This window comes from Camelus dromedarius, chromosome 14, assembly GCF_036321535.1.
Source record: "Camelus dromedarius isolate mCamDro1 chromosome 14, mCamDro1.pat, whole genome shotgun sequence".
Lineage (NCBI taxonomy): Eukaryota > Metazoa > Chordata > Mammalia > Artiodactyla > Camelidae > Camelus > Camelus dromedarius.
The window spans coordinates 27,329,354-27,347,999 of NC_087449.1; the positions used below are offsets into that span (position 1 = coordinate 27,329,354).

At 37.6% G+C, this 18,646-nt stretch overlaps 1 protein-coding gene across 1 annotated transcript in view; it reads right to left on the reverse strand.

Moving 5' to 3' along the window:
* HOOK1 (hook microtubule tethering protein 1) overlaps nt 1–14,512 on the reverse strand; it is a 56,830-nt gene extending 42,318 nt beyond the window's left edge. Inside the window, exons 1-4 of the mRNA XM_010984565.3 lie at nt 14,207–14,512; nt 7,434–7,519; nt 3,682–3,754; nt 923–973 (exon numbers count right to left, since the gene is read on the reverse strand). Of these exons, the coding sequence (XP_010982867.1) occupies nt 923–973; nt 3,682–3,754; nt 7,434–7,519; nt 14,207–14,269 (273 nt within the window). The 5' untranslated portion in view covers nt 14,270–14,512. The remainder of the gene's footprint in view (nt 1–922; nt 974–3,681; nt 3,755–7,433; nt 7,520–14,206) is intronic.
* Between the last annotated feature and the right edge of the window lie 4,134 nt (nt 14,513–18,646).

Consider the following 18,646-nt stretch of genomic DNA (forward strand, 5'->3'; position numbering starts at 1 on the left):
GAAGTGCTGGCCTGATTTATTATAAAAAACTAATGTCTTGCCATAACAAATAAACAGATTATGTTAAGTCAATGGATATTCATAATATTTTGATATATATTTGATTAAACAACAAAATAAACCATCACACTTTGACAAATGAACAATAAGTCTAATGGATTAATCTTTCTTGGCTTTATCTTTTTCTTTTTTTGATTATTTTTTTCAGGTTACTAAAAAATTTTCTTGGCATTAAAAAAAGCTTCAAAATAAGTCTTAGGCATTAGTGAATTGAAAAATAATAGTCCTAAAATTATTTGGAATAAATTACAAGTTCATTTGTGTGATAACTTTGAAAAAAATAGAAACAAAAATCTTTAATGGCAAAATCAAACCAAAAGCTTTCACACATCAAGCAATAAATTCTTATACCAAATAATTCTACTAAAGACTGTGCTATGATGCAGAATAAGGAAAAAATAGTTAAATAATGTACTATTTAATGTGACTTTACACTACTTGCATTTTGAATTTTTTCCCCAATTTACTTGCACAACCATAATTTTACAGTGTATCTTTGCTGTTGTTTACATTGGAAAGAAATGTGAAAATAATGCTTCACATAGAAAATTACTCCAATTATAAGGTTCTACTTTATAATACTGCATAAAATCAAATCACCTAAAAATGAAGGTAATTGTATTTGAGAAAATAATTAAGCAGTATCAATATAGAAACATTATTTTACAGTAACATATTAAGTTTTAGCGTTTTTATGTTCACAAAATTTTACTGTTCTAAAAATGGAAAAAAACATAATATATTCTAATTATGAATTATATTCCAGTAAAATGTTATAAACAAAAAGCCAAGCCATTTTTCAGTGTCAATATAATTATCATATAAAATTTTATATTTAAACAAAGTCAGATGACTTTCATACCTCATTGTAATAACTCATAATTCCTTGAAGTACCTTCTTTAAATTACTAGCCTAATGGAGGGGGAAAAAAAGAATTAAATTATTTAATATGAATAGTGAAAGAAAATGTATGTCAAGCTGAAAGACAATAAAAACCTCCCCCGATAAAGATAACAAAAATGTGTGTTAGAGTTCTACAAATAAAAGTACATGATAATTTTTAAATATCAAAGCTTTATTCAGACTTTGATTAAAGAAAAAAATGACTTCATGTTTACATAGTTTAATCAAAGTGATTCTATTTAAAGTGAGCCACAATGAGCTCAAGTACCAACTTTAAAGATTTAGCTATAAGCATGTCCATCGTCAGCCATGAGGAAGTAACGGAGTCTAGACTTTCCACCACAAACCAGAAAACAGAACAAAATACAAGGAACATTGTTTTCAAGCTTTAGCCAAAATACAATATAGAACTCTAATTTCTGACAGAAGAAATGCAAAAAAGATGAGCCCTACAGTAGTCTAAGATCTCTCTAGAAGCAATTCTGATACCACGGCATAAAGGAGGTGGAGGCTAAACAAAGCCTGATGTTCTCATGGAGTTGAGAAGATGGACATCAGAAGTTCAGGAAGGTCAAAGTAGTCGGAATTTGCAGGGCAGATGAATAAAGAAGTGAGAACTATGGAAGAGAAAGCGTTCCAGAAATATTCATAGTAGTTCCTTTGACTCTTTGGCTAAGTACTACTTTGCATATATGTGAGTGAAACTCAATGAGAAGAAACAAAAATAATTTGCAAGGAAAGAACAATCCAGGGAACTATAAACTGAATAATTCATAAAGCTGCACGTGGCCAGAAACTGTTGAAAATATACAGACAAGCATTCACTAACGACCCCGAAAAGGTCACAGCTTAGTAGTGGGTCTAACCTAGCCCTAGAGGAAACAGTAACTCTCGATCTGCCTTCCATCCCCTAAAACCATGAAGAGGTCAAACTGACTCACAAGTATCTTAACTACCCACAAGAACAAAATCCAACACTCTTTAAGGGAACAAAAACACCCAGCACTCAACAATAAAATTCACTGTCCAGCATCCAATAAAGAACTACGCCTGTGAAGAAGCAGGAATATGTGGACTATAATGAGGAGAAAACTCAGTCAATAGAAGCAAGCTCAAAAATGAGAGATGAAAGAACTAGAAGATAATGTTACAACTGCTAGTTTAAAAATGTTCAAGGATTTAAACAACAGGAATATAAGAAAATAAATGAAAGATTTTGTTAAATAAAAAGAACTAAATAAAGAGACTGTCAATGGATAAAAAAGCAAGGCCTATTAGGTGTCTACACCACTTTCAATATAAAGACATAAAAAGACAAAAGAAGAGAAAAAGATACACTAGGCAAAAATAATCATAATGAAATTGCAGTGGCTACATTATTAGTATCAGACAAATTAGAGTTCTGAACAAAAAATATTACCAGGGACAAAGGAAGGCATTTCATAGTGATAAGTAGATTAATTCATTAAGACAAAAAAATTAACATATATAAACCTAGCAACACATTCAAATTACATGAATACAAAATTAGCAGAATTGAAAGAAGAAATTGACAAATCCACAATCATCATTAGAGATTTGAGGATTCCTACCCCCTTAATTAACAGAATAATCAGACAGATAACCCATGAGGATATAAAGGATGTAAACAGTACTATCAACAAAGCTGACATAATCCTTACTTGTAGAACTGCAGAATACACGTTATTTTCGAATGCACATGGAATATTCACTAAGACAGACCACATATTAAGTCATAAAATAAGTCTCAGTAAATGTAAAAGAATTTCTCAGAGTATGTTCTCAAAACAAAATAAAATTAAATTAGTAATTAATAAATAAAAGAAAGATACGTAGAAAATCCTCAAATATTTAGAATTTGAAATACCTACTTCCAACCTACTCATGGGTCAAAAGAAAATCACAAGGGGAATTACCAAATATTTTGAACTAAATCAAAATAAGAAAATAGAATGTCAAAATGTGTGGGATGTGGCTAAGGCAATGTTCACTATTAGGGAAAAGTGCCTAAAACTGATGATTTATGCTTTAACCTTAAAAAGAAAAAGAAGAGATGTAAAGAAGAAAGGAAATAATAAAGATCAGAAAGGTAATCAATAAAACAGAAAACAAAAGCTAGTTCTCTGGAAAAAAGTCAGAAACTTGGAAAAACATCAAGTCACACTTATCAAGAAAGAAAATATAAAAGGCAGAAACGATCAATATTAGAAAAGACAGAGCAGAAACAATTCAAACATCCATTGACAGGTGAATGGCTAAAGAAATTGTGGTAAATCAGTGTAATGAAATACTACTCAAAAAAAAAAAAAGAAAGAACGAACTACTAACACAGGCAACATGGAAGAATCAAAAAATTAGAGTTGAAGAATACCTAAGAGTACATAATGCCGGAGTCCATTTATATGGAACTCTAGAAATGACATCTATAGTGATTTGAAAGCAGATCTGAGGCCACCTGGGACCAAGTGAGGAGTGAGGATTAACTGGGAGTGGGCACATGTGCATGTTTTGGATTAATGGAAATGTTCCATATGTAATTATGATGGTAGTTACATTAGAACACACATTAGTGTCAAAACTCAAACTATACACAGTGAAATTCACCCTTCAGTTAATTTGAAAAAGATTTAGTTGAGTTTAGTGCTAATTTTAAAACCACTGTTTACAGCACTCATTCTACCATTCATTTTGCTTACCTTTATTCTCCAGTTGTCACTGATATCCTCTTTAATTCGGCTTAACCAAGATTCATTGAACCAAGCTACATCACTAAAACAAAAACACAAATGTTGAGCATTAAAATGTTTTTACTACATTAAAAATGCCAAATTTAATCAGTAGTTATTTTCTATCTTAAAGCCTGTCCTTAATAAGAATAGTGAATATTATTTAAATGAACCCATGGGATTTTTTGTTATTCCTAAGAGTTTGTTTTTGAATTTCTCATAATAAATTACATCATTAACATATTCAACTTAAGAAATATTTACTAAATATCTCATACTAGGCACACTGGTAGCAGGTGGATGTAAAAGTCCCAATCCTAAAGGGAAAAAAAGAAAACATCGTAATGTGTCTATTATGTATTAAGCACTGTGCTTGACGTTTTCCAAATTAGATCATTTAAATATCATAGTGAGTTGGCCAAGGATCTATTATTCCCAATCTTACTCTTCAGTGAACTGAGGATGAGACAATAATTTGTCCCAAGTGATGCTAGTACATGGCAAAGTTTAGTTTTAAACTTGTAAAGTCCTATATTGATATTGAAGGCCAACACAAAGAATTGCTATATCAAATTTTTATGTGTTTAATAAGGTCTTGAAGGATAACATCTGACTATAAATAGTGAACTGTATTAATAGATCCCATTCTAAAAAAATATTTGGATGCTTGCTCTGAGTAAGGAATTGAGTAAGATGAATATGAAGAATAATAATTTACTTCCTGACTCTTAGAGAATCAGCTATTAAAGAGAGCAAATAAAGAGCACAAATAACTATACTCAAAGGGGAATGTGATAAATGCTTTAAGGGGTAAACAAGTACCAAGAAATCAGAGTATTAGTGCTCGAAAAGGTCTTAAAGGGCTCATTTAACTTTTACTTTACAGATAAGCCAGCTAAAGTGAGGAAAGAAATTAAAGGGATTCTTTCCAAGGTGGTAAATTCCTGAAATTAAAAACGCAAAGCTAGAACTAGAAAACAGTGCCTAGCTTTTCAGAAATCATTCTGTCTCAGATGTGCTAATACAGAAGATATTCCTTCTGATTAGAGTAACCAGAACTGGTTTCACCATTTTCAATTCATTTGTTTGGAATTTGTAACCATTTTCTTTTGAGCAAATTAATGTTAATTATTTTCAACTTCCCCCAGATGCTAAGGCTACAATTACCAAAATAACTTACCTAAATGCATAAATTATATATTTTAACCAGGTATTTACTTGAAAAGACTGAATTCATTTACTTAATGAGTCAAAAATTTCAAAGTAAATTTGCTTTCTTTTTACATCAGATTAAGTAAAAGAGGTATGCCAGTTATGATGTTTAATTTTATGTGTCAATTTGGCCAGGCCATAGTACCCACATATTTGGTCAAATATGCTTGGATGTTGTAGTAAAAATATATTTTAGATGAGATTAATATTTAAATCAGTAAACTTTGATTAGAGTTGATTACCTGCCATAATGTGGGTGGGCCTTACCCAATCAGGCGAAGGTCTTAAGAAAAAGATTGACCTCCCCTGAGAAAGAGCAAATTCTGCCAGCAGACTGCCTGTGAACTCCAGCTGCAACATCAAGTCCTCGCTAGACCTCGGCCTGCTGGCCCATCTACCCTGTGGATTTTGGAGTTGTCAGTTTGTACAATCCCATGAGCCAATTTCTTATAAATTTCTCTCTTAACCTGTTTGTGTGCGTTTGTGTGTGTGTGTGTGTCTGTTTTTACATTCTATTGAATACATAAACATCTTACTGGCTCTATTTCTTTGGAGAACCCTGATCACTACACCAGTCTTCTAATTGACCCTAAAAAAATCTTTATATATGATTCTATAATTCTATAATTACATTGTAATTACCTTTAGAAAACAGATCTAGAGATAATCTTAGAGTGTTTCATCCTTTTGTCTTGCATTCTTACTTGTCTTCCTTCCCATCTCAAATCAACTTTAGCCCTGTCTCAGTCTGCTCAGACTGATACAGCAAAATACCACAGACTAGATGGCTTAAACAAAAGAACTTTACTTCCCACAGTTCTGGAGGCTAGGAAGTCCAAAATGAAGATGCTAGCAAGGTAGGTTTCATTCTGAGGTCTCTTCTCTTGACTTATAGGTGTTACCATCTTGCTGTGTGCTCATGAGTTTAATTACTTCCTTAAAGGCTCCATCTCTAATATAGCTACACTGGGGGGTGAGGGCTTCAACATATAAATTTTGAAGGGACACATGCAGTCCATAATACCCTAACATCTCCATAAAAATATATCTCCTGCTTTCTTTCTTATAAACAAATTCATCCTTCTCAAACAACTATAACGGCAGCCACTATTAAACTAGCCATCCAAGCTCAGAACTTTCAGGACATATTCTTTTATTTTTTTGCCTTGCCACATATATATGCCTTAACTTGACTCTTGGCCCCAATAATAAGCTCCATTTCTTATATCTTCCTGAACTTCAGTGAAACTCAAGCGACACCAAATAAGGGACCACTAAGGAAGGGCAATGTGGTCCAATTGTTTTCAATAAAACTAAGCAAGAAACACTACACGATTTTTAACTCCACTCATGGTATTTGTCTTCAACAATTTTACCAATTAAATACATGTTGTGGGTGGAATTACGTCCCCAAAAAAGAAATGTTCGAGGCCCAACCCCCAGCACCTGTGAATGTGACCTTACTTGGAAATAGGGTCTTTGCAGATGTAATCAAGATAAGATGAGGCCATACTAAATTAGGGTGGACCCTAATCCATTATGATTCTTGTCCTAAGAAGAGGAGAGGAGACACAGACACAGAGGGAAGACAGCCATGTGAAGACAGAGACTGAGAATGGAATTACCATGCCACAAACTAAGGATGCCTGGGGCTACCAGAGGCTAAGAAGCAGCAAAGAAGGGTCCTGCCCTAGAACCTTCGGGGGGAGCATGGCCCAGCCAATGCGCTGAAACAGGACTTCTAACCCCTGAACTCTGAAAGAACAAATTTCTGCTATTTTAAGCCACCCAATCTGTGGCACTTTGTTATAATTACCTTAGGAAACTAATTCAGTTGTAGTTACAGTTTCCCCCAATGTGTTTTTTAAATAACAATGGCTTCTACATATAAAAAAGAGACATAGATTATGTTTTCAGACCAAAGATAATAACTAAGGAACTGCAGAACCCTAGCAATAATTCCATGCCTCACCATGGAAGTCATATAGTTCGGGCACTGATTTTTTTTAAGAGTTTATTATTTAGAAGCATACCTGCCTCAGGCAAATAATGAAAGCATTATTCATTAAATGTTGCTACTTCCTTAAAAAGCAAAATTCCCCTTCTCATTTTCAGTAACAACTTTGATAATAGTAATCTCCAGGCACTGACACCTTAACATGACAACGGTATAACTGAAGAAAACATTACAAGAAGTTGCACATACCACTCATTAACCTATTTCTTCCCCAGTTAGTGTAACTTGTGAACATGACCAGAACAAATTTAAAACTAACACGTCCTGAATAGGTAAGAATCTTGACTGCTCATTTAATTAAGACGTATGTATATGAACAAGCAAGAAATAATCAGGTGGTAAACTTTGTTTCCTAGCAAGAATGCCTTGGTACCATAAGCCTGTCATCGCGGAAAATGATGAAGTTTCAGTAACCTTTAGAACACAAGTCTAGATTTTCTTCTTTGGTATTGGGCTTACAACTGTTTCAGAGAGGGTCCAGCACACTACTTACATCTGATGAAGCACTTGTGCCATGGCAACTCCATTAGTCAGCTGTTTGACGTCCTGACAAGGTGCGGCAGTCTTGAATGTCTGCAGCTAAAATGACATAAAGCAAATTACTTCACTACCTCTTTATACCCAGAGGGTAGCCTTACTGGCCCTAACCCCCCAAAGTTTATATATATAAATGAACACGAGAGAGAAAAATAGCTAACACTTGTCCTGCTTTGTTTAAATTCAGACCTTGCCAAACAAATGAAACTATACTATTGAGTTTCCATGGCTGTATAATATTTTTATAAAATACTTAACATTTCATAAAATCATAAAATATTATACCTAAAATCATCAAATATATTAATGTCAAGTATGAAGTACTTCAGAGTTTCTGAAAGTGACGTAGAGAACCCTTAAGATAGTAAGAGTCTATGTTTCATCTATTTTTCGGAGAATACCATCAGGAAAAATAAATTAACATGAAAACCTAACATTTGCATGTTAAAACCTCACTTGTTTGGTAGGAAAACCAAGGCTAGGACTGTCAAGTCTAAAACTACTTAGTGCACCGATAAGCTCTAAAATCAGACAGAACTTCTGCCTCCAACAGTTACCCTCAGAGGATGAACAGTCCGGGGTCTACCCACCACATCAAGTTGTTCCTATCTAGTCTGGCTTTAGATATTACTAACTTTTCAAACCTCTATTTGTTAAACATTCATGTATATATGAAAAATAGCAGTGGAATAAGCAAATACAAAATAGAAGCATTTTTATCTAAAAAGCAAATACAAGATTGAAGAATTTTTAAAAAGCAAATTAAAACAGTGCTAAGATGGATTATATACTTTCTAGAAATCTCAACCCATAAAAATCTTAAATTAAATATACTATGATTCACTCTTCCCACACATATTTATCTCCTTTACTATTCAATTATAATTCCTTAGTTTACCAGTATAATACACCTTTAGTGCTTCTGTGTATTTTGAGATTCTTTAAGTCTGTCTCCATTATCCTAATACAACATGGAAGAATGACAGAGACAAACTAAATCTAGCCACTTTTTTTTTTACATTTTTTAATTGAGTAATAGTCATTTTACAATGTTGTGTCAAATTCTAGTGTAGAGCACAATTTTTCAGTTATACATGAACATATATACACATTCATTGTCACATTTTTTTTCGCTATGAGCTACCACAAGACCTTGTATATATTTCCCTGTGCTATACAGTATAATCTTGTTTATTTATTCTGCATTTTAAAATCCCAGTCTGTCCCTCCCCACCCGTTACCTTCAAAGCACACAAAGATTCTTTACTGAGCCTCTACCCTATGTGGAGCACTGTAGTATAGGGTGAAGTTACAAAGGAAAATCACGAGGTTTCTACCCTCAAGTAGTCTTAATCAAGAGTCAAGGAGAGGAGAAAGACATAAATCATTTCTAGAAGATGGCATTTCTAGTCCCATTATTGTAGTATGCACAAAATGCTCCAAAATATATGAGAATCAGCTAATCTAATTAGGGCTTGTATTTAGGAAAGACTTCTTAGAGATGATTCCTGAATGGAAGGTCTTGAGTAAAGGAAGGGTCAGGGGAAGGAAGGGTCAGGAAACAGCAACATAATAAAAGCACAAATATACAAAAAGAGGTGGTATTTTTAGGCAACATGTGGTTCAGTATTACTGGATTTCCAGTGCAAAGAGAGACAACCAAGGGAGTTAAAAACAGGCACGGGTCAGGACTCCGGAGATTCACGGCAAGAAGCTTGGACTTACCCTTAACAGTATAATCTACATAATGGGGAAACAGTAGGATAGTTTCTACCTCACCTTACAAGATGGCTGTGAGAACTACATAAATGAGAAAACACAGTGTACTTAGATCAGTGCCCGGCGCACGTGGTACAGGCTCGACAGCTGGTAGCACATTAGCTATGAGTTAGGGTTTCTCAAAGTGTGGGGTCTAAGAACAATGCGTATCAGAGACTCCAGACATATTAAATCAGAAAATCCCAAGTGATTCTTATGCACATCGTTAGTATGTTTTGAGTAGCAGCAAAAGTGGCACAGAGAATGAGAGCAAGTAGCTTTATGCTTGAGTCAGTTCGAAGGTTCTGGCAACAGTCTTGTTGACAACTGGATAGATGAGATTAGTTAGGGTAATGTGGACTGGGAGGACAGGATGAATTCATGGAATATTTAAAATGTAAAATAAGAAGGACTTTGCTGTCAGGTGGATGCACAAGAAAGAAAAAAACCTAGGGTTTAGGGCATCTTTAAAAGGAAGATAATCATACACTTGCAGGTAAACGGCAGCTCCTGTTTTTCAACCCTTCCTACTTACACTTTACCTCATTAACAATCTACAAAAGGGATACGACTAGTGATTTTAAGAAGACAATTTCATGAGGCACAGAATATTAGGCAAAGCAGTAAAGAACTACATAAAAGGAGTAAATGCACTGAGTAGTTGCCTCACTGCCCACCATGCCCAGGATAAGGTCAGTTTCTCCTTCTTAAAGCCATGGGAAGTGTTTCTTGGAAGTTTTAACACTGGTTGCAAAATAAATTAGGTAACAGAGGATGTCATTTCATGTGGCTAAACTGAAAGACTCTATAACCAAGAAGTGTGAAGAAATTTAAAAGCTCCGTGGTGGGGAATGAGGCCAAAGCAGAGGAACAAAAGAAAATGTATTCTTTCACACTACTCTTCACAGAGTGAAGAGGCAGAAGTCTTTTTAGTGAGGGACCCAAAAAGGACAGACAGGGCTTCCGCTGCTAAACACAGTGTTGTGGCATATAACCATCTTAACTTTCTTCTTTATTTTTAAATAAAGCGAATAATCAGAGATTTATCAATGCTATTCCTGAACTGTGTCAATACAAACATCAAAGAAATCAAAGGAGGAAAGGGGTTTTCACAACTGATAGCCAACAAAAACTCAACCTTGGGTCAACTTTATTCTCAAATTCTCCTCCTCCAGCTGCTCATGTCAGAAGGAAGATCACTTCTTTGAGTTTTAAGATCTTCATAAAAATGATTCAGCCTTTCATAGTTTGGTTAATTTGGGCATATATTTGGTATTGGTCTTTCCTTTACCCCCCTGTCAAAGTCAAAACATGCAGGAGCCAAGTGAACCATTAAAAAAAAAAAACTGGTCCGACACTCTAATTTTATTGGTGAAACTTAAGTCCAAAGATTTATAATTTTCAACTGTCACAGAGCCAAGAGGCAGAATTAAACTTATCTTCAACGCATACTTTGTGAACTCTCATATGGTCGCTCCACCATATAAATCAATGATGCCCAAATTTATCCTTCGCCCTGAATTGTTTGCTAAGTAGCAGTAAAACATTTCTAGTAACTAATTATTTTATGATGAGTTTCAAATTATGAAATCTAACTTTTTAAAAACTGCCCCAAAGAGGCATCTCTTCAGCTAACCAACCTTTCTTGATGACTTCCTAATTCTGTTCATGGTGTTCTGCTGTCCTAGAAAAACACCACCTAGTGCTGAAATAGCACACTTCACTATCAAGTGTTTTCTCACCTCCATTATTTGGCTCCATCATAACTTTTTATTTTATATCTCCTACTACTTCCCTTCAACATGCAACATTACTTAGTATGGCAGGGAGCACATTAAGAGACCAGGGAAATCATGACAATAGTGTCTTTCACTACCTCCTTTCAATCCATCACCAAAGGAGACCATTTATATTAGTGCTAGGGGGTCCTCCCCTGTTTCTGGAAAACTCATTTCCTCTAATTTCTACTTGTTGAAAGTTATCAGTCATTTATGAAACATTAAAAAATTCACCCCAGTTGTCTACAAAAACGTATATACTTAATGGTGAAATATTGAAGGGTGAAATACTGGTCTCTGAGGACCAGGACCAAGACAAAGATATTTACTATCACTGCTTTGATTCAATGTTGTATTGGAGAGCCTAGCCAGTTCGTGTTCCTGGGGACAGAGCAGAAAACAGGTCAGACAAGGCCTCTGACCCCAAGGAACAAACAAGTTGACTTCAGAAAATGTTAAGTATTATAGACACAACAGAAAGGGTAGGAGTAGGAGATAGGTAGGTCACTCACTATCACAGAATCTCATTGAAAGATGACAAAAGACCCAAAAACTGAATAGTGGGAAGAAGCCAGCCACTGGAAGAATCATAAGGAAAACAGGTAGAGGGAAGAGAAATTAAAAGCCCTCATGCATTAAAAAACAAAAACAAAAGCAAAAACTTAACTCCCTCAAGAAACAAAGTCAGTGCAGCATGGCAGACATGGGGGAGTGTGCATGAGGGCAGTCTGCAGAAAGTTGGGGAAGTGAGGTTAACATCAACAGTGCAGTGGCAGGCAAAGGTAAAATAAGATAGCAAAGTTCTCTAGGAATCGTGCAGAGAGGTAAAGAACAGCCTAGAGACAGGTACCCAAGAAACTAAGGCAGAAGATAATTTTACAAAGGAACCATCCAGTGAGATAAGGATAATACAACAGTTCCCAGTTTGCCAAATCCAGTAAGTGAAGGCTTTAGAGTAAGGAGCTCAGGTGCAGTGGGTAGAGGAGCAAATCAAAGTTCAGAAAGTATAAAGGGCAAGTATTGAAAAGGAACCTCAAGGAATATGACCATGAAGGTAAGGGGAATACAGTGTGGTGTTCACAGGCAGTGGTGGCTTTCTTTTCTTTTCTTTTCTTTTTTTTTTTTTTTTTTCAGAGAGGGAAAATTTGAGCAAGTTCACATGCAGGAGAGGAAGGAGCCAATGAAAAGGAAGAAGTAAATACTGAAGGAAGTAAATGACAGAGAAAGTTTTAGAAGAGGTAGAAGGTGGATAATGAGCCAGGGTCAAAGAGAAGGTGGTCACTTTCCTGATGGGGAGAAGGGTTGGGGCTCAGACAGGGTACTGATAAAGGTTTGCAAAGAGAAACATGAGAGGCACTGTGTGGTTATTCTTATCATAAAGCTGGGCAGTGTTATGGGAACAGAAAGATTTGGCTGTAGCAGCATTTGTAGAGGCAACAGTCTGCACATAAATTCCATTTTCTCCACAATGGTCCAGCAGCCTGAGAGAGAACTAACTGGAGAAGCAAGCAACCAATTATACTCTGTCATTTATGATTCCTTATCATTCTTTATGTTATTTTTAGAGTTTTTAAGGAATTTTGCCTTCCAATGTAAAAATACATAGCTCTGCCTACCACTTTAATTAAAATGGAAAGTTCTTTGATTATTCTTGATATCTTTCTTCCTTGGCATCTTATACAAAGTAGGAACTCAATAAATACTGATTAAAAGAATGGATATGGTCACATAATATTTTAAGACACCAAAATACCATTCAAGATAATCCTATGCTTCACCACCACCTCATATATGTCAACGACATCATAAAGACTAAGCTTACTACTTAAGTCAGAAGTTTAGAGCAACAATGCAACAGATTAGGACACACCCCTTAATTAGTCACCAGTCATAATAAAGCACATCATTAGAAATAATGTTGCCTTGTTTCATGACAGTCTTAAATATGGCATCTAAACTGCAAGATATTTTAAGTGAAAATACAAATTGGCGAATTGCTTTTAATTCAGAAACCCCACATGCCTGCAGTCTACTTACAGCAAAAGCTATTTACCTCAAAGAATAAAAGTTGCCTTAAATTATGGTTATTCCCAATAGACTTCCCACACTGCCAGAAACCTCCCTGATTTCTCATTCTTCTGAATTACAGGCGTTGAGAGATAGGGAATCTCATCAACCAATTACCACCTCCTTATCCAGTCTGTTTACATTCCATTCTGCACAAACTCTCCCACACAAAACTAAACAACTGCTTGGTGAAGAGCATCATTAACAGCACCTGGTGGACCATGGGGCACCAAACTTGCCCATTATGGGCTAGAAGCCACACCTGAACGTTAGCTCTCTGATCGCTGAGGGCCTCCAAAAGGTAAGACATTGTTTTCCTGACAATACTGGGGACAGATCCTGCCAGTCCAAACCCAACACAAATTAATATAAATACGAAGCACGGATAAATGCAAACGAAAATGCCAAGTTTTTTTCTTTAAAAAAAAAAAATGCTTGTCCATTGGAAGGAGAGGGAGACCAGTGAGAAAAAAGGAGTATGGGTCCCCACCCAAATATCTCTTCTCCACGCAGGAAATACGTGGAAAGGCCTCTTCTAAGGGGCTTCAACAAAATTAGAAGGCTTGGGGTGAAGCACTGATCCACAAACTAAAACCACCTCTTGGCCACCTGTGTCCAAGTAAAAGCAAGGTGGTTGGAGTGGGAGGGAGGTTTCGGAGGGCGTCTTCACTCTCAAGTGGTCCAAAGGTCTCTATGGGACGGCTGTTCAACAGACAGAAGGCAAGAGAGTAGGTGGCCCAGAAAGTCTACGGCTTGGGCACAGGGCAGGGGAGGAAAATGGGACAGCGGGGAGTAAAGGGATGGGCGCTAGGCTCCAGCCACAGCTGTTAGAAGCACGGTGAGGGGGGTACGGCGAGCCTCCTCCGTCCCCCCTCCCCTCGCCACGAGCTCCCTTTACCCTGCCCCCGCCCCCCAAGACAGAAACACATACACTCACAGACACATACCTGCCCTGCGACCCGCAGGTGGCACTGTCGGGGTCAAGGGCGACCGGAGGTGCGGAGCGCAATACGTGGAGTCAAGGGCGCAGGTGGCCCTCGCTCCTCCGCAGGCTCACCTGGGGAGAACCAGGCACCCCAGGCAACTCGCCGCAGCCCTCCGACCCACTTCGCCCCCTTGTACTCACCCAGATGATGAGGCTGTCGCACAGGGGCAGCTCGGACTGCGGAAGCGGCGGCGTCTCTTCCATGGCCGGGACCGCCGTCGACTACGCCGCTGACACCGACACCTCCCTCCTCCCCGCGCTCCCCCAGGAGCTGGCGTCGACGACCCGCTCGCCCGCCAGGAGAGCTCCGTAGCCAGGCCCAGCGCCCGCGCAGCTCACGCGCGAAGCCTCGCGCTGCCGACGTCGCCAGCGTAACCCGCTCCTCGCCGCCGCCCCCGCTCCGCCCCGCTCCGCTCTGGCGTTCGCCCCCTCCCTCGTCTGGCCTCTGCCGCCCGGCTCCGCACCTGAGCCCCGCCTCTGCCCCGCCCCTCCCCTCCCTCCCTCTTCCCACCCCTCCTTCCCACCGCACACCTCTCCCCGCCGCACTGAGTGACCTGGGCACGCACCAGTCACAAAGAACGTAGGTGCCCGAGAGAGACGGGTGGGGCGGGAGGGGGCGGGAAGAGCTGGAATAGGTTGCGCAGAGGGATTGCTGATTGGACACTCCCTCTTGGATTCCGACCAATCAACGTGAGGGAAGACTGATCCTGAGGGTGAGAGCACGAGAGGGTGGGACGGGGTTTATGACCTGGCAGGTGCAGTGGGGGCGGGGGCGGCGAGCGCGCGTGCGCGACGGGCTGTTGGAGAGGCCGAAGCTCGCGCAGCTCCAAGGGCAGAAGCGGCATCCGGGTCCAAGGGTATGAAGGGCGGACTGGGGCATCTTCCCGCCTCCCTCCTCGCGGGTAGGGCAGCTCCTGGCTACACCTGTGGAGACCCACGTTCTGCTTCCATAAAGTCTGCAGAAATAGATCCTACCCATAAATAAAAACCACTCGAGATAGGGAGAACTGATTTTTTTCTAGGCGCTCATTGGAAAAGGATTTTTTAATTTGCAGATATGCCAAAGAAATGTGTTTACCATGGGGGGAAAAGTACCATAAAGCTGCTTAAATTAAGCTCTCACAAGATCACAAACCATGGACAGTTCTATTTTATATGGGGCAAAAGGGAAGACTATTTTCAGGCAGGAAAATGAAAAATGAAATAATCCTTTAGGTTTCAAAAAATATGGAAGAGGGAAGGGATAAATTTGGGAGTTTGACATTTGCAAATGTTAATCACTATATATAAAAACAGATTAAAGAAACAAATTTCTTCTGTATAGCACAGGGAACTATATTCAATATCTTGTAGTAACTTTTAATGAAAAAGACTATGAAAATGAATATATGTATATATGTGCATGACTGGGACTTTATGCTGTACACCAGAAATTGACAGATTGTAACTGACTATACTTCAATTAAAAAAATGGACGATATCAATGTACAGTGCTTCCTATTTTCCTGTAGCTATTGAAAACCTGTCTTTTCTGAGAATGTTCTTGGGGGAGGAGTGGTGTAAAATTGGAAACTTTCTGAGGTATAGCTTAGGCTATTGAAGTGGGCCGGAATATTATTACTCTTGCTGCTGATTTTCATCTCTTAACTCATTCATAAACTCATCAGTTCATGCACTGTGTAAAAATGCAGCTGGCTCATTCATATTACTGAATCTTTATATTTAGACATTGAAAGTTTAAAACTGATGGATGACTGCAATTAAAAGTCCCCAAATGTAAATCGTTATCATTCTAAAAATACAGTACATGCATTTGCAATTGGGTCCCTTAACATTATTCCAGAACTTTCTTACCCTGTGTGGAATCATTTTATATTTCTGGACACTAGCAACATTAGTAATATGACTTAAGGAAAAGCAAAACATGTAGGAATTGAAGACCTGGTCTGAATCTTGACCTGGCTCCCAAGTAGCTGTTGACAGCTTTCACCTGTGGAACCCAACCTCCACATTCTTAATAATGCTAAAGATGCTGACCTGCCCACCTCACAGGGGCAAAATTGATAATAGATGTAGAATTGAAAACTCCTTTGCAAATACGAGTTACTACAATCATATATGCTTAGAAGTGTATGAGAACACTTATCACTAAGTGCCACAGGTGATTAAACTACTCTAAATATTTAAGAGTACCTAAGGGGCAATTGAATTGTCCTTCTGGGCTTTGAACAAACAGAACAGATCCTCAGGGAAGGATGCCCAGTTCACTTCATGATCCTAGATCCCATGGGAAAATATGTAAAGCACATGTCATGAATTCAGAGAAGAAACACAAATATTTCAAACAAATATGAAAAGTTAGAAAATGCAAAGCATGAATCATTGAAATAAAACAAAAAAATGTTGAAGAGAGTGAAGTGCACTTTCATATACAACTGAAACAAGAATTTTAATTTTTAATTAGAAAATTAGCTTCCATTACACTATACCAGGAAAGAAAGTATTAAAAGAAATACCTAAGACAAAGCAGGTTGTCATTTTCTAACTATTGGCATTCATTTCTAAAAGTTGGCATCCATATTTGGAGAATCGAATAAAACTAACTTTTAAGCACTAGCTGTGGAATTGTAAATTGGCACAATCTTTCTGAAAAGTTTTTGAGAATAGATATCAAGAACGTTTCAAATGTTCAAAGCCTTTAAGCCAATAATTTTACTTCTACAATCTATTCTAAGAAAGTCAGATGCCAACAAAGTTGTTGATTACAGTGCTATTTATCAAAGCCAAAAAAAAAAAAAAGAAACAGCTATCAAATGTCTAAAAGAGGAGTGATTAACTACATTATGATATATCCATACAATGAATAACTTGTAGTTCTTAAAATATTTTGAAGGAAGTTTAATTACTCAGGAAAATGCTTACAAAATAGTATTAAAATTAAAAAGTGATGATACAAATCTGTACATACAGTATGCCTCTCTCTTTCTCTCTCTCTCTCTACATATATATATATATCTCCCTATTTGTGTATGCCTGTGCATGTGTATGTATGTGTATATGAGAGAAAGGCTAAAGGAAATAAACAAAAAGTGTGAATAGTAATGTTGAATATCTAGGTTTTGGAATAATGGGTAAGTTTTACCTTCTTTGTACTTTACAGTAATTTTGAAATTTTCTACAGTGATTGTATCATGTGGCAAACTAAAGGCTGAAAATAATTAAAATTGTGAATATAACTGTATCTCAACTGTGGAAGAATACATATAAGAAAGCACACACATCTATATATCTATATAGAGAGACTGAGAAGAGAGTTGATTAAAATTAAGCAGAAACTTTAGTGATATGTCTTTATATTGCCTGGATGATCTTGGGCAAGTCACGTAATCTCAGTAAGTCAGTTTCAATCTCTGTAAACAATAATACTTCTGTATTTCTTGGTTAGAGATTTTTTTTTGGTGGTAAGTTGGAGAAATCAAAGCTGGTAACTTTATGAAAAACAATGTTGTTGCAAGGGTATAGGAATCTCACAAATTCAGAGAAAGATCTAAAGAACTCCGCATGGGAAAGGGCAGGTCCCAGAGCAGCTCACCAGATCTAGGGAGCAACAACTATGGGAAGTCTTTTCAGGAGAGCACCACCCAGATGAATATGACAAAATGGTTGCAAGTCTTTCTGAGTCATTTTGTTCAAGATTCATGTTCCAGGAAGGGCATCTGATTGGTCAGTCATGGGCTATGTGTCCAACCCTTTGTCAGAAGAGGATAAAACACCTGGACTGCGTGCCCCACCAGGACTGCAGACCCAAGTCGAAATTATGGGGCAGTTGCCACATGCAGATGGAGTAGGGGAGATGGATGCCTGCAGACAAAAACAAAAACAGCAGTTCTGGTCACAATCTCACATGGTTGCGGTGAAGACCAAATGCATATAAAATGCCTAACAGAAATCCTAGCTCATAATAGTTGCTCAATCTATTTTAGCTATTATTTACACTGTATGTATATCTTAAGGTGTGTGTCTGTATGTGTCTGCACTCATTTAAAAAAAAACAAAGATGATATATTAAAATATTGGTAGAGGTTATTCACAGTGGTTATTATTAATTTTTTATCTTCCTATTTTACCAAAATGAACTAGTATTACCTTTTTAAAATAAAACAAAAAAATTTTAAGAGAAAGACAAGTCAAGATAAGATTTTAAGCTCTGAACTGGCCTGTAAGTAGATTTGTGATAAAAGGAGAGAATCACTGATTTGGTACCTTAAAAAGAACTGTAGTAGGCTTTACTTGCAAAGAGGAAATCTGTGCCTTGCACATACAAGTAACAGAGTGAAAAAATGGAGAAGTCTAAGGTCTTACCTGCTGATATCTAGATACCTGGCATGGCTGAGGGTGGACACTAGCTAGAAGAGAACCCTGGTCTGGACAGGCACAGATCTAGACATTTAGAAAGAGCTGCCATTCTAGCAGAGCGACCATGTCAGCAGCAAACAGTCTGGCGGAGCTCACCAGCAACACATTCATTCCTGAAGCAAAGTTTTGGGCCCCCACACAGAGGATCTGCATCCGATCAGCATC